Consider the following 14,943-nt stretch of genomic DNA (forward strand, 5'->3'; position numbering starts at 1 on the left):
GTGTCTACATGTGACTTCAGAATGACTGTTTAACTCCTTAAGCAGCTCCTGCTAAATCAGCCAGACCCCAGCCTGCACCCACACGTCAGCATAAAAGTTCTCTAAGGCAGACCCCCCTACTCACAGCTGGCCGTCCTTCTGCGTGTAGAAGCTGACAGACTTGATGGTTGCTACCACCACCACCATGCAGAGGGTGACGGGCACGAACAGCATGATGACGTGCTTGGCCCCGTACTTCAGGGTCAGCTCTTCGTCTTCATCTTCCTCGCTCTCCACGGGCTGGGAGGGCCGCGAAGAGGGGGGCTGCCCGTTGAGCTCGGCTTCGCCCCCCTCGGTCCTCCAGCGCGGCTCTCCGCCCTCGCTCTGCTGGAAGAGAGCAGAGTCAGGGGGCATGAGGATCCACAGGGCTCCGTCCTGTCACACACACTGCCAGCTGAGCCAACAGGCAGCGCTCTCCTGTGGGACACCGGCGGCCCCCGAACCCCAATCCCGCTTCACACATGGATAAAAATATAAATACATGTTTAAATATTTAAATAATGTGACACACAAAACTCTTATTTTAATTCAAGATGGTACGCACTCAAGATCTACAGTTAGTGGGAGAGCAGGAGCTTTATTCAGAACTAGAGGCGCGTCCCGCCCTAACTACGTCATGGGCTATCAGCTACCAGCTAAAAGTAGCGCCATAACTAAACTAGCTTGGGAAAAAAGTTAGCCGTCGGAAAAATGGCGGGCACAAGCAGGCAGAGATAGGGACACATTTAGAAACTACTGCAGTGGGTGCGAAAAAGGAAGCAGAAGAGGGAGGATGCAAATGTGGCCCTTGAAGGGTCTTCGGAAAGGTTCGTTGTAAAAACCAGGAGCGAAGAAGAAACAGACACGGGTGGTGAGATCTCGACGCCGACAAGGATGCTGGCGTTGAGACACCTGAAAGCACGGATAGCATTAGCAACGACGACGATTAGTAGTTACGCTCGGTTTTGTATGTCTGTTTGTGCAGGCCAATTAGGGAGATATTTCATCACCTCAACGCTGCTCCCTGCCACCACTACTACACACAAGAACCCCCCCCCGCCCTGGGCCCCGCGACACCCATCCTGCCCTGGGACAGCCCTGCCTGTGGCACCCGGCACTGGCTCCATGTGCCTTTACAATACAGCTAATAAGACCAACAGTTCCTTGCATGCTCACATAATTCCATGGAATCTTACCATTTTTGTATTTTTTGGGTGAATTCTTACAAAGATTCAGACTCACAGGGTTAACAGGAATTGCTCACATTCAATTACCGATTATTGTATAGCGAGCTGCTGAATATGGCCAACAGCGGCTCCCCCCCCAACATAAATAAATAAATGAACTGATATATATATTCACATACACACACTTTTAAATTCTGTAAAACAAACTGATTGCCACTTCGCTAGCAGTTATCTTAATATCTTGAATGCTAATCTCAATATTTTGAATCCTAATATATAACATGAGGACTCTGGTTCAGCAACATCAGATGCAGGAAACATTTTAACAAGTTTCTTAACACATGAACTCAAACGTTTGTGAGTTTTCGTTCAAGGAATTTTGATCAACTCAGATCAGCCTCTATATTGCTGGAGCAAAGTGCCGATTCTGCACAGAGAAAGACACGCCAGAAAAAGTGCTGACAGAATGCGGTCAATCCAGACTGCAGACTACTGTGTCCTTGTAACAGCCTTGCTCATACGAGCACTTTAATCACGTGCCCAGAGGTGCAAAAATCAAAGTCAGGGTGGATCATAACAATTCAAGTTAAACGTCTCTTCTCAAGGCAAATGGACCTTACTAGCATCTTCTGAAGGAAATGAGATATAAATGGTCCTAATTAAGTCATGAAGATGGAAGGGGTTACCTTGACAGGTGTGCCCAGGACAAGAGTTAATTGTTATTTTGACCCATAAAACATTGCAACCATATACTCTTAACACACACCCTATCCTGGAGGAGTGTCTCTTTTATTAAGGATGTGGTGTGGCAGGATAATAGGAAAATATTATCTCAGGAGCTTCAGAACAGTTATGTTAACTACAAAGATCTTATCATTGGCTATGCATACTTTATGACTACAGAAGTTTACTTTGATTATTTAAATAACTTTAATCAGGGCGCAGCAGCAGCTGTAAAACTATTTCAGTCTTAGGTAAAAGGGGTATTTTTCCCAATAAATTAAATCAAACAGAAACTAAGCTGGGGCAAACAAATCACAAGACCCCCTAGGCTCACCAGTAATACAGAATGGATATGACTGAGGTCTTCATAGCATTAAATTAAATAAAGGAAGTTCTAAATCAGAAGACATGACCATAAAATTTGCAGAATGTGTTTCATATCAATCCCTGTTTTAATTCTAAAGGTTTTATGTTCTTAGCCGTGGAATAACCTTGAATAAGGTCTCCTGAAACCTTCAAGTGGAATTTTTAGACTCACTACAGCAAGAACTATAACTGTGTCACAGAAGGCATTCTTTCACATTAGGTCTTTGTTATATAACTAACCCTGTCCTTTGTATTATTTACTAATTATATTTAAGATATTACCTAGTCCTGTGCCTGATTGGCAATGATGATCTGCCTGGGTGAAGTCTGTTCTAAATACTGTAGCCTCCACACCCTTTTGCAAAAATATGGCAATAGCAATTAGAAAATCATACCCTCTACAAACCACTGTGCCTAAAATAAGACTTAATTAAAACGTAATTAAAAATCTTAAGACCTCAACGATAATTTATATTAATTGTAAATATAAGGTTCACACCATGCTCTTCATTAAATGTAATTATCTTATTTTATTCATGTGATGACTCACAGTGGGCTACAATTAACAAATAATCCAGTGATTGTGTTTAAAAAATACCCAATTCATTTTGAGTTGTGAATATTTCTTTCCTCCATCACATATTCACAAATTAAAATATTTGATGCAGCTCTGTTCTTGTCATGGCTTTTCAGAAGGAGTGAACAGTACCTGCTAGGACAGTATCTGGCTGGAGCAAAGACAATGTCTAAGAACAGTCCTAAATGCAGGGATATACTATAGACCTCTGTGACCTAATGCACTACAGTCCTCACCTCTATTCAGAACACAGTGCCACCTCCCAGCCCCTCTCCAGCTACACCGCAGTCTTCCAGCAGTGAGAAAACTCTCACATTCTCCCCCTCTCAGCCCAAACTACACTGCATTCTCCCTTAGGCCACACTGATTCCAAGACGAAGTCAAATCAACAACCCATGCTCTTCCCGGCTCTGTTTTATGTCCTACTACTGTAATAATTTTTATCATCACAAATTTATAGCAGGCCTATGGCAGCTGCTTTTATCCAGGGGAGTTACATAATCGGATTTGCACCATGGAATACGAATTTCATACGAAACCATAACCAAGTTGTAACTTGTGTGCATGAGCAATTCAGATAAAGCCTTCACTGGTGTTCTCTACCAATACATCCAACATTGTTATTAACACAGCTGAGTTTGGGTGAGAAGAAACCCAGCCTGTCATTTAGAACGACGAGAATATGAGAAAATTCAGAAACCTGATCACAACAGCTCCTGGTCAACTATACAATAGCAGCCGATATGAAGTGTTGCATGAGCTGATCCATCACATCAACTAATCTAATCAATTTAACATTCATTGACACCTTTAACTCTTTAACACTTGTTCATCTCTTCACACCCCTAAAGTTAAAAGGCTACTTTCTGTTCTTATACATTTAGATCTATCTGGACTGATAACTTACAAGCAAAATGGCTAAAATGGCAGTACAATATCACAGCAGAATTGTGTTTCTGTACAGAGGAGGAATGAGTGAAAAGAGTTATCACCATCAAATACAGACACACTTAAATGACAGTGTGATTATTAATCGTCAACAAAATATCAAGCTTTAGTGTGCAGCAATTCTAAAAAGCACGTTTCTATATTTGGTACGTTTCTTCAATTTGTTAATTATTTATGTTCTATAATCACCAGGACTGCATCATGTCTGGCCACCTTTCTGTGTCTCCTCAAGACCCACCTGTTCACAGCTCATTTCTGTATTTCTCATCTGTTATACACTGCATGGCTGAGTTAAATTTTAAATTCTAAATTTTCTGTATGCAGTATATAAAACTGACATAATGCAATTTTCCCTATTCAATAATTGTTTTAATAGATACCTTTGATAAACATGTCAGCTAAAATAACTATTTTTATTTACAGAGAATAAGCTGGATATTGAAGAATCTACTATATAACCCGAGGGAAATTTCTACATTCGTGTGCTTAAAGCTATGATCCCTACCACATTGTTCCGATGGCCATCCGTGAAGTCCTCTGAAAGCTGCTCATGCAGCACGCTCGCCAGATTTTCAGCCATCTGGAAAATCCTTTGCTTCCTCCCCACTCATACAAATCTCCGATCCCGGCACCTGACGGGAGAAAAACAGTTATTTCCCGAGGGTTTTGAGGCAGGAAAGGTACAAGGAAGCAGGAATATCCCTAATTTGCAAGCGCCTTCGTGTCTCACAGTTTGTATACATCGCAGACAAACCGTGCAAGGCACAAAGAAAGGTGTGCGGACAAAAAATATATGGGCGTACCTGCATTTCCATGGACGTGAAAGGAACAGACAAAGAGACAACAGGCGTCAAGTGCCTCAATGCATCTCGAAAGGTGAAATATTTGTGAGGCCTGGGTGATAAGTCTCATTTTAACATGCGTCTTGCTTACTGTTGTCCAGTAAGGTTTAGAAAATAAATATAATCAGGAATAAAACATAATTAATACTTGTGTTTGTTAAAGGAGGAAGTCCAAATCCGAGCAGCAAAGTGACTGTCCTATAGCATAAGAAAAGTAATTATTAATCGCATCGCTTACGACGGGGTAAATGATGAAGAGTCGGGATGGGACGAGGTAGAACATTTAAATTATCAGGCAAAACCTCAAGACATATAGGATCTATAGCACAGCACCAATGATGCTTCATAGATTTGCCCGATATGAAGATCTGGATTAGGGGGGAAAAAAAAAACTTGGTTCCTGGAAAACTCGTCTTCAAAAGGGAGGTAATCATTTCATAAATATGAAAATACTACGTGCTATTTAGCTAGATGAATTATGCTTATGGTAATATAAATCCAAACTTTATAAGCCGAACAAATGGTTTGTTTCGTTACATTACCGTCTTTCGGAAAAGACTCAAAGAAAATCAAATGCTAGCAAGACTATTGGAGTTACTCCGTCGGTATTCCTCGTCAATTCACACAATAATAATGAAACTAGGGAATTTTATGTCTGTTTGAGAGTATATTTCTTTTCTAACCTTTGATTAGTCGAACGTAGTAAGATTAATACCTTAAAGACTTTTTCTCTTCGGGATTCTTGAACTTTGGATGCGAATCACTTTATTTTCCCCTCTTGTGCTGCGGTTCTCCTGTTTTCTTTCTCACACACCTAACACTATTCAGGGAAGTCACAAACCATCCGGCTGCGACATTTCCGGTTTAGGTTGGAGAGGAAGTGTGTCATTGTGTAGTCTTTTAACCATATTTTTGTGTTCAGTATGTAGCTTCAGTATGCAGAGGTGTTGTACAGCAGTATGTTATTCGTTATTGGTTATTATGCTGCAGAACAACAAACAACTTACGTTAAATCCTCTTTGCAGTCCCGATAATTAATTACGATAATACGAGTAGAACGAGAAAGACTTGTATTTTGAACACGACAGTTAGTTCAGAAGCGTATTAAAACCAAAGAGAGAAATATGAAGTCGAAAGAAGAGAGAAATAAAGTACTCAAAATCGTGGCGGTATTTAACACAAGTTTCATATCTACATGCAGGGATGTTTGAATCCTTGCGCCACTGTGAATCTATCCTTCAAGGTAATAAAGACCGCAACGTGAAGATATTTCCTTAAAGTACAGACCTCTCACAACCTCTTCAGCTATCAATATTCTGGATTTATCATTTTGGAAAAAGTGACAATGCCATTTTGAGGATTGGGAGAATGCGAATAGGTTTATGGATGCCACAGCAGTTGGGTCTATATGACTATGAAATAACATGGATTTATCATTGACTAATTACTCCATTATAAGATAAGATAAGATCACCTTATTGGCCATATACAATTTCTTGTATTAGGAATTTGTCATTTTCACATACCCCAACTTGCTCTCCACGAGACACAAACAGGGAGAGAAGCTTGGGGTCAGAGCACAGGGTCAGCCATTTATACGGCACCCCTGGAGCAGTTGAGGTTAAGGGCCTTTGCTCAGGGGCCCAACAGAGTAGGATTACTCTGTCGGCCGCAGAATACAAACCGGCAACCTTCCAGCCACGGGTGAAGATCCTTAGCCACTAAGCCACCACACATTATAATAGCATTTATAATGCTATTATAAGTAATAGCATTTCTGACTCTCTTGGGACCCTGGCACGTAAATGCGATCGACACCTCCCAGAATAAAAGCTAAAGGCTACCATATGCCTAACGTATAGCCTTACAACATGATTTCAGTAATTTAAAAGGGCTACAGGTTAAAAAGGGATACATGGAAACTCAACATACTGTACAGTACATCTAGAAATATTTTGATTACTTTCATAAAGTCAAGTAATAAGTAATAATGGGAATACTTATTTTCATATGGTTCACATGTAAAAGCAAACCTTCACCTACTTGGCTGCTACAAATTGCAAACCAAGTTCTGAGTTGCAAGTTTTGTTATTAGAGGACTTGCTGGTTGTGCTTGAAGTCTGTCATAGGTGAGACAAAAATTGATTTAATTCAGACTTGCACTTTGGGCAAATAACCAAAAATTCTACTCAATTCCAATTAAAGCTTCCAGGAAACAGTTCGTAATACTAGCAATGCTCACCCCTGATCCTAGAGAATCACACCTGAAATGCCATCTTTAAAACTTTAGTGTCTAAAGGTGTGAGGCAAATAATGTGAACCACTTGATAATAAATCAAGTGGTATCATTCATAGTGTTACTTGGAAAGTGCCCCTTTATACTGATGGGGTTTTTTTCTGCAGAAATGGGAGTGAAGCATCTTGCTCAAGGATACAAACAGCAGTGTCTCATCCAGGGTTTGCAAAAATCTACTTCCAGTTTAACAACACTATTTCAGATCTATTCTGGGTAAATTGTGACTGAAACATCTGTACGGAAGACAACAGAACAAACGGGGCAGAGCACAAAGCCATTGGGGCAGAGATTTTGTTTCTTTAGAATTGGTTGTAATATTTTACAATCTTTTTCTTCTTAAAACAGACCTGTTTCATCTCATCTTTGCACCACATTGACTTGTTTCCTGTGAAATATAATCAAATCCATTAAACTAATATCTAGTTTACGAAAAGTTACTCTAATATTCCTCTATTTGGTGTTTTCATAATGAGACTAGGGCATTAGATTAATAGACTGGTCGGGCACAGCATTACAACGGAAATCAGCGTGTGGTATGGGATTTAAAACAGTACAGGAAATGAATTTTGCATCAGTATTTATTTTGGTTGTTTTGCTTTTTTTGCAGTTAAAGCGTGTAATTTAAAATTCTGAATTTCTCAAATATGAAACAATTCGTAAACCCCAACTCAAACTGAATCCTTTTACGATCTCAAACAAATACAGTTCCAATCTCTTTTATTATAACCCCAACCCACAATACATTGCTAGTTCCTTGGTTGTACTTCCGGTGGTGAAAGGTCCTGGCTTCTGCAGAAAGGAGGTAGAATCGCCGAGAAGCTCAATTCAGACGAAATCGTGTGTGCTAAGGTGTTTGGAAAAAAAATATGGTAAGGTGATTTATGGTGGGATGTTTTACATAAATCTAATCTTTCAAGATATTATTCAGTGAACGATTAGAGCGTTTCAATTTTTGTAATTTGTGATGTTCACGTTTTTTAAGGCCTACGCTGAAGGCTTTGTGCGGGATTATCTGATGGTAAAATCTGTAGCGCCTTGTGTTTGCAGCGTTAGCTTCCAGTTAACACGTAATTTTTGTCCCAACACATCAAAAGAGATTTACATAGGGTCGCTGTAAAAGCTATGCTGTAATCACTAAAATTATAACATTTTAAAAGCAGACAGTGATGCGTGTTTATCACTGTGGTTGAAATGGCCATTTATCGACCAGTAGTGGCTGTTTTAAACGGCCCAAGAGCAGAGGTCGTGGCTGTTAAACAAATATCTAAGATGGCCCTACTGGTGTCATTATTGTTTTTTTCCCTAGAAATAGAGTATTGAGAGAGTTTCTTGGCTTTTGGGTGAATTTCGAAGAAATCATGTTGGTACTTTGTAAAAACTGTAATATTCTGTAGCTCGATGTCTTGCCAGCTTGCCCCATCGTTTATTTCTCACTTTATATAGGTCTCCAAAGCTCTGTTTGTATACGCCAAGTTTAGAAAACAGAGATGTAAATTCTGATACAATTTAAAATTTTTCTGGGTTTTGTGGTCGAAAGATTACACTTAAATAAGGTCCGTCACATCTAGCTCAAGAAGTGCATTTCTAGAAGTATTTTATTGACCCGAGGATTTTATCCAGCGGCTTCTTAAAGAAATCCCCGGAGTCAGTAATGAGGTATATAAAAAGCTTAAGACACGGTCTTTGTTTAAAAAAAAAATTAAGCATCGTAAATTGGCAGCAACGGGTCATCGGTGTTTGCTGAACTTCATATTAAGTTATCGGTACGGTTTCCGAGTAACGAATAAAAACACAATCATAGTTAAACAATGGGTGCATAATGATATAACGATCAAAGGTCTATACGTTGATTTCTGTATTTCTTCCTTCTCATGAAGCTTATTATTGATACTGCTTGCAGTGGGATGTAATTGGAAGATCTGTGTTTTATTCCTAGTCTCACACAATTCTGCTGGTTCAGCCCACCAAGAGGCCTGAAGGCAGGACGTACGCTGATTACGAGTCTGTAAACGAGTGCTTGGAAGGTAAGTCACTAAAGGCAGACATTTGCACTAGCAATGGCCCATATCTAATTTAATTGTGGATTTCTTCCAGAACATCTGGAAGAATTCCCTGTAGCTGGTCTTACAGCACTTTCTCATCTGTGTTTTGGGGTGTGTTTAGTTCTGGTTTGGTATTTGTTTGGTAAGTACAATGTGGGGTTTTTGGAATGGGGGGAGGGGGATCCCAAATGGCTCAGATGTTAAAGGCTGTTGCGGGGCGTGCAGGTGGGGCTCTCTGATTTCAGTTTTGCGAAGTGCAGCAGGGGCTGTATCTTCGTCGGATTGTGATCGGGATTCTCCAAAGGCCGGGGCACAGTCGGTTCAGTGCCGCCATTAGTAGGGTTGGGATTAGTCGGAAAGGGTCCTTTTCACTCTTGGCAAAACTTGTCGGGCACTTGCCCACTTGGCTAATGCCATGATCAGCGTGCTACTCCACTAATCCGGACCGACCCACTGAGTCCATTAGAGCTGTGCATTGCATCTGCTAATAACCGTGTAAAAATGTATCTGCCAACTTACTTGGCTTAAGATGCACGTTTTATAATGGGACATTAGGCAATTGGAAAATTAGGCTCCACTGATCACAATTAATAGACTTGAATAACAGTGAAATTATTTGGCAGTACAATATTACCTATACAGTTATATTAACCATAAAGTAATATGCATTATTAACATGCCTCTATTAGAATCTTAGTAAGCATGTTGTTAAACTTGGTTCTTTGGATTCAAGATAGTATGTTTTAGTGGCGTACAAATAAGGAATAGATTTTTTTTGTGCTGTAGAATGTGAACAGGCTAGAAATTGATATGGCAAATGTTTAATGCAACATAAAATGCTCTCAACACAAAAGGGTAGTCAGAAAATTCAATACTGACGTATGTTTGATGATTCACTTCAGTGTTTTTTTTTAACACTTGGCATTCTATAGTAAACATGGGACAAACCAAAACTTCAAAATGTAACTGCACATGCATTACTATTTTTAATTTTTCCTAAACCAATGCCTTAAGGTGGAATTGGGCATATTTGTGCTTTGTTGCAATGTATGTTTCTCCTTCTCTTTTTACTTTAGCTATAGCCAGAACTTTTTGTCTAACCACAACATTTTCCTTTGCTAGTCAAAGGACCTGCTTTAGTCTCTAACTGCTATACCTTTGAAGGCTATTTGTGTGACAAACGTGTTTGTTAGTATTTGGACAGGCATTATTTTATGCTCTGTTATTCTGGTACAGTTTGCAGGATGTCTAAAAACTGTCCTAGTACACAACTTGGCTTGCGTTGCTCTGGATTTTTCACTGCCGCTTCATGCATCTCGCACATCACAGTCTCTTTTCTTCTGCATCAACTCTAGATGACATTGTTGCAATGCTAGTGTAGTATCAGACAGATGTGATTTTTTTGTGTTGGTATCTCACAGTGCTGTATTCTATAAACAAGTTCAGTAGAACTACAAGTCTGTGTAGTTGTTCATCACTAAAGTGTAAAAAAAATAACAGGTTTGCCATCTTGGAAAGTTTCAAGTGACAATTTTAGTGCTCAAAGATGACTCTGTGAAGACTGGTTTCTATTTAACATATGATCTTAAGAATTTAATTACACATCTTAAGGAATGTGATTGCATGTTTAGAAGTCTTAATCAGTTGATTATTGAAAGTTTCTGTTTAATCTGCATACCTGGGATTCCCCTAAACCACGATGCACAATTCTTCACCTCAAATCAGTGCTGGATCTCTGGCAGAGCTGTGGTGACTGTTAAAGTATGTTAAAGTAGGGGGTTCAGAGGAACCTACATTTCCTCATTCCATCATGTACCCTGCACTGTGACATTTATACATGACATTGCATGTATATGCATGATATACACCTAATGGAATACAATAGTAAGTTGAGTTTTGTAACATGTATTGTTCATATTCTATTGTTGTGTAAACATCGTGCCATAAAATCTACATCTGATATGACCGCATAGAAAATTTGATTTTAAAGTGCTGTCACCCCTGAAACAGTAGTGTGCTGTGAGATGTGAGCAGGTCTATATCTTGGACATGGCAAGTGGTTTTATCGAGTGTCTTTGTTCTTGTAGGAGTGTGCAAAATGTACGAGGAGCATCTGAAGAGGATGAATCCCAACAGTCCATCCATCACCTATGACATCAGCCAGCTGTTTGACTTCATCGATGAACTTGCTGATCTTAGCTGTCTTGTGTAAGTTTTTCTTTAAGCTTAGCATGTGGATGGGGCCAAACCTTTTGAAAAGGCTTTGAGGACATATGGCTGAAGTTTGTACACACCCTGAGATTTATTTCTGAGATGCAGATTCTGGTTTCATTCCAACATACCAATTTTTTATAAAAATTAAAGTTTGCATTTGCATACTTGATAACTATTTGAGAATATAAATCATTGATATAAATTGGGAAGAGTAGTATACCCATACACATATATGCATACTCTTGATAATCCAGCAATTGCATCGTCATAATGTAAACATTCACCTCTTATCTCTACTCAGTATCTCTTATCTCAGTAACTCGAAATGTAATAGAAGACTTCTCTGTAATTGTTTGCTTCAGTTTTTGTTACCATTTTATGGCGGTGGTACATTAACAATTTTCCAGTCAGTGGGTGCTAACTCCTGTCTTTAGTGGCTGCTGGAAGAGATTTCTAATGACCTACAAATAACTTTTGTAATAACCCTCATTTCCTTTGGTACAATTGGCAGCAAACCGTCAGGGCATGGAGATGTGTGTTAAATGCATCTTGTACCAGTAATTCTGCTTCTACTGTGCTAGTCCTTTTCAAGACCACTATTGTGGAGATTAGTGAGTTGAACACAGTGGTGAGGGTATGGGTTTCTAGTGATATGACAAGACTTGGCTATTGCAAGAATCTACATGCCATTGTGTTTTAGCTTCAAACATCTCTTTCCTTTGTCAGGTTTCGTGCGGACACTCAGACGTATCAGCCTTACAACAAGGACTGGATCAAGGAGAAGATCTACGTGCTACTGCGTCGCCAGGCTCAGCAGGCAGCCAAATAGTGTGGATGGGCATGGGTGTCTTACCGGGGGTGGGAGGTTGGGGTCAGGCAGCAGGGAGGGGGGCAGTGGAGACCATTTTTGTAAAATAGTAGATGAGATCTTGCTGAAACTTGGGATTTGGTTTTTTTTTAAAGATGGATGGGTAGGGGAATGCTGCTGTTTGTTTTTGCTATTTAAAAATATATTTTCACCCTCAAATTTTTTTCTTCAACTGCAACCTAAAACAAGAACGACCGAAAAGTTTCTGCTAGGAGATTGAATTGCGATCTCTTTTTCTTTTTCCGTGTAGGTTTTCACCAGATGGCGCCTATTAGAAATGCAGGTTCAGGGATTCCTTTGCAAGTCCTAATGTAATGTGTGCAGACAGCAAAGCCTTTATCATAATCTTCATGGTTCTGAAAGGAGGTAACGGTTTATCAGAGTGATGTCTGGGCTTAGTTGTACTGAGACGTTTTAGTAATGCTTGTTAAAGCGCAAATAGCTGTTCACCAGTGTTGTTAAGATAATTGGTCAGTAGGATTTCAGAATTGCAAAAGTTGCTCAAAATGCATTCTATTTGTTTCTTACTGATGGGCAATCATACCTTTCCTGTTTTTACTTGTACTAGTTTCGTAAAGTTACTGTGCTGGCATGGTAACTAGAGAGGACCATCCTCATGCTGATTGATTTCCACAGTATTGTGCACTTGGGAGCAGTCTCTGTCGTGTTGTTTCTTTGGGATATGAGTTTGAAGTTGTATTGGTCCCCAAGTAGACGGTGCCTGGGAACCTATCTGGATTAACAGTTAAATCATTAGGACAGGGTCGGGTGGGGTACTAGAAATGACCTAATAATTCACAACTTTTAAAGAAATGGCTAGGACATAAATCACAGGATAAGAGATGACTAGAGAGCAACTCTGTTTTACAGCTACAGGCTATTTGTTCTGGTCATTGGAGGAAAAGGTTCAAGGCTTCAAAAAACACATTCTGAAAAGGTTATCTGGTCAGGCTTGTAAGAACAAGAGGTGAAGTGAAAGGTCAGTTCAAGACTTGTTTTTTACTGTAATAAAACTCAGTAACTGGTGGCGGTAGGTCACTGTCCTAAAGTTAACATAATTAGAGCAGACAACTAACACTAAAATCTGCATTTAACCCGCTTAATTTAGATATGCATAAACATTCAAAATTGTGCCCTTGGTCATTTTATAAAATGACAGTGTGGTACAGATGACATCTTGTGAAATTTGCTGACATTTGAGCCCTGCCGAAAGTGTGAATTGAAGGATAAGTATCTATTTGGCTGTGCTCCCTGTGGAGCATTTTTCTGCTTATTTCGATTATCAGGTTTAATGAACGTGGAAGAGGATTTTATAGTGTATTGTTCCATATTCATTTGCGCCATTTGCTGAAGACCCTTCACAGAAAGTTTTTCAAATCACTTTGGAGGTTCATCTTTTGTTTAACCTTACTCTTGTAAACATTTGTCTCCTTGTTACCCAGTAGACCTTGTCAGCACCCATTAAAATGTTTCTTTTGTGTTTGACAAAATAAATACCTCTTTATCTGTTAATCCTTGTGGTTTGTGTGTGCTTAAATATGACTTAAATTTGATTACAGTATGTAGAGTCTTTTGTATCTCTTGGTATTAAGTAGTGGACTGACTAATCTGGTAAGGTGTTCATTATTTGTAGTCCTCAAACACCTAAAGATCACACCATATTTCCAACAAGGTAATAGGTTTAATTGACTTATTTCTTGTGTGTCAGTTGTTGTAAAACATCTCTAGCATGCTCAAAATGGATAGGTTTTGTACTTCTGTTTTGGTCACTTTGTTTCCAGTGGCTACTTGGCTGATCACTACTGTCAATTCTACTTGTCTGATGTGGTGAAGGGGGGTGGCACGGTGATGCAGTAGTTAGCATTGCTGCCTTGTAGTGCTGGGGCCCTGGGTTCAGTTCCTGGGGTGGTATTTGAATTGGGGTTTGTATGTCTCTACATGATTAATTGGCCCTGGTGTGTGTGTGCATGTCTTGTTTGCCCTGAAATGGACTGGCATCCGCTCTGGGCCATTGTCACCCTAGAAAGGATAAGTGGTTATCCACTTCATCCCAAGAGTACCCAAATCAAAGCCGATAAAGCAGTAGCCCGAATGGTTCAAATAAAGTCAATTGAAAATATACAAAACAAGAAGGTATTTTAAGAATGATTCAAGTTGTCTGCTTAAAGTGAGAATGATCTGCAAGTGTAGGTAAAAGGGGATTTTGGAACACCAGAGTAGTGAATATTGCAGTGGAAGCTCAACATCACAACAGCACATGGAAGCAAACTGTTCTGTGGGAGGAAAACAGCTGATGTATTAAGTGTGTATTTTATCTTTTTACCACAGAAGAAATACCATTCCTCAGGCTGAGAAAAGACCATGTTCTATTCTAAATACTTTCATATAAATGTGTTACAGATGCTTTATATACTTGAGATAAATCTCTCTTATTGTATTATATTATGTATTAAGATAAGATCACTTTATTAGCCATATGCAATTTCTTTTTGCGTACCCCAGGTTGCTCTCCATGCTTGGGGTCAGACAGGGGAAGCCATTTATACAGCACCCCTGGAGCAGCTGGGGTTAAGGGCCTTGCTCAGGGGCCCAAGGAGTAGGATTCCTCTGCCAGCCATGGGATTTGAACTGGCAACCTTCCAGCCACAGGTGCAGATCCTTAGCCACAGTTCCACCGCATCGCCCATTATTGCGATAATATTGAAACTAAATTGCTGTTTATTATAAAAAGCCACTGAAAAGTAAACTGGAAGAAAAATCTACATCACTCTCCTTTATTTACTCATCGGCTCTTAACAAAACTCTTCCAACAGTGTTATAAACTAATATACATGTAATTGTAAATCAGTATGCTTTGCTTGT

At 39.6% G+C, this 14,943-nt stretch overlaps 2 protein-coding genes across 4 annotated transcripts in view; one reads left to right on the plus strand and one right to left on the minus strand.

The window, feature by feature from the left end:
- Nucleotides 1–5,516, minus strand: part of psen1 (presenilin 1) — a 24,631-nt gene extending 19,115 nt beyond the window's left edge. Inside the window, exons 1-3 of one of the 2 annotated variants that reach the window (XM_088648696.1) lie at nucleotides 5,377–5,516; nucleotides 4,325–4,451; nucleotides 125–363 (exon numbers count right to left, since the gene is read on the minus strand). In XM_088648696.1, coding sequence (XP_088504822.1) covers nucleotides 125–363; nucleotides 4,325–4,399 — 314 coding nt within the window. In that variant the 5' untranslated portion in view covers nucleotides 4,400–4,451; nucleotides 5,377–5,516. Of the gene's footprint in view, nucleotides 1–124; nucleotides 367–4,324; nucleotides 4,452–5,376 lie in introns of both variants that reach the window. The other variant, XM_088648695.1, reaches the window with a different exon arrangement.
- On the plus strand, nucleotides 5,007–13,593 carry erh (ERH mRNA splicing and mitosis factor). Of its 2 annotated transcripts, none has more exons than XM_088648697.1 (4): nucleotides 5,007–5,087; nucleotides 8,894–8,981; nucleotides 11,087–11,207; nucleotides 11,940–13,593. In XM_088648697.1, exons 1-4 carry the CDS (start codon nucleotides 5,022–5,024, stop codon nucleotides 12,040–12,042), a joined length of 378 nt encoding a protein of 125 aa, XP_088504823.1. In that variant the 5' UTR covers nucleotides 5,007–5,021; the 3' UTR covers nucleotides 12,043–13,593. The 2 variants fall into 2 exon arrangements, with proteins under 2 accessions (XP_088504823.1, XP_088504824.1); XM_088648698.1 differs by lacking the exon at nucleotides 5,007–5,087 and adding an exon at nucleotides 7,715–7,826.
- The last annotated feature ends 1,350 nt before the right edge of the window (nucleotides 13,594–14,943 follow it).

The sequence above is a fragment of the Lepisosteus platostomus genome, chromosome 10 (genome assembly GCF_059453375.1).
Source record: "Lepisosteus platostomus isolate fLepPlt1 chromosome 10, fLepPlt1.hap1, whole genome shotgun sequence".
NCBI lineage: Eukaryota > Metazoa > Chordata > Actinopteri > Semionotiformes > Lepisosteidae > Lepisosteus > Lepisosteus platostomus.

What these genes read in the sequence shown, in the direction of transcription:
- erh (XM_088648697.1), top strand. Translation starts at nt 5,022, where the DNA reads ATGAAGATCTGGATTAGGGGGGAAAAAAAAAACTTGGTTCCTGGAAAA. An exon ending in AACTCGTCTTCAAAAGGGAG is followed by an intron (nt 5,088 to 8,893) that starts GTAATCATTTCA and finishes TTTTATTCCTAG; the next exon opens with TCTCACACAATTCTGCTGGT. An exon ending in GCTGATCTTAGCTGTCTTGT is followed by an intron (nt 11,208 to 11,939) that starts GTAAGTTTTTCT and finishes TTCCTTTGTCAG; the next exon opens with GTTTCGTGCGGACACTCAGA.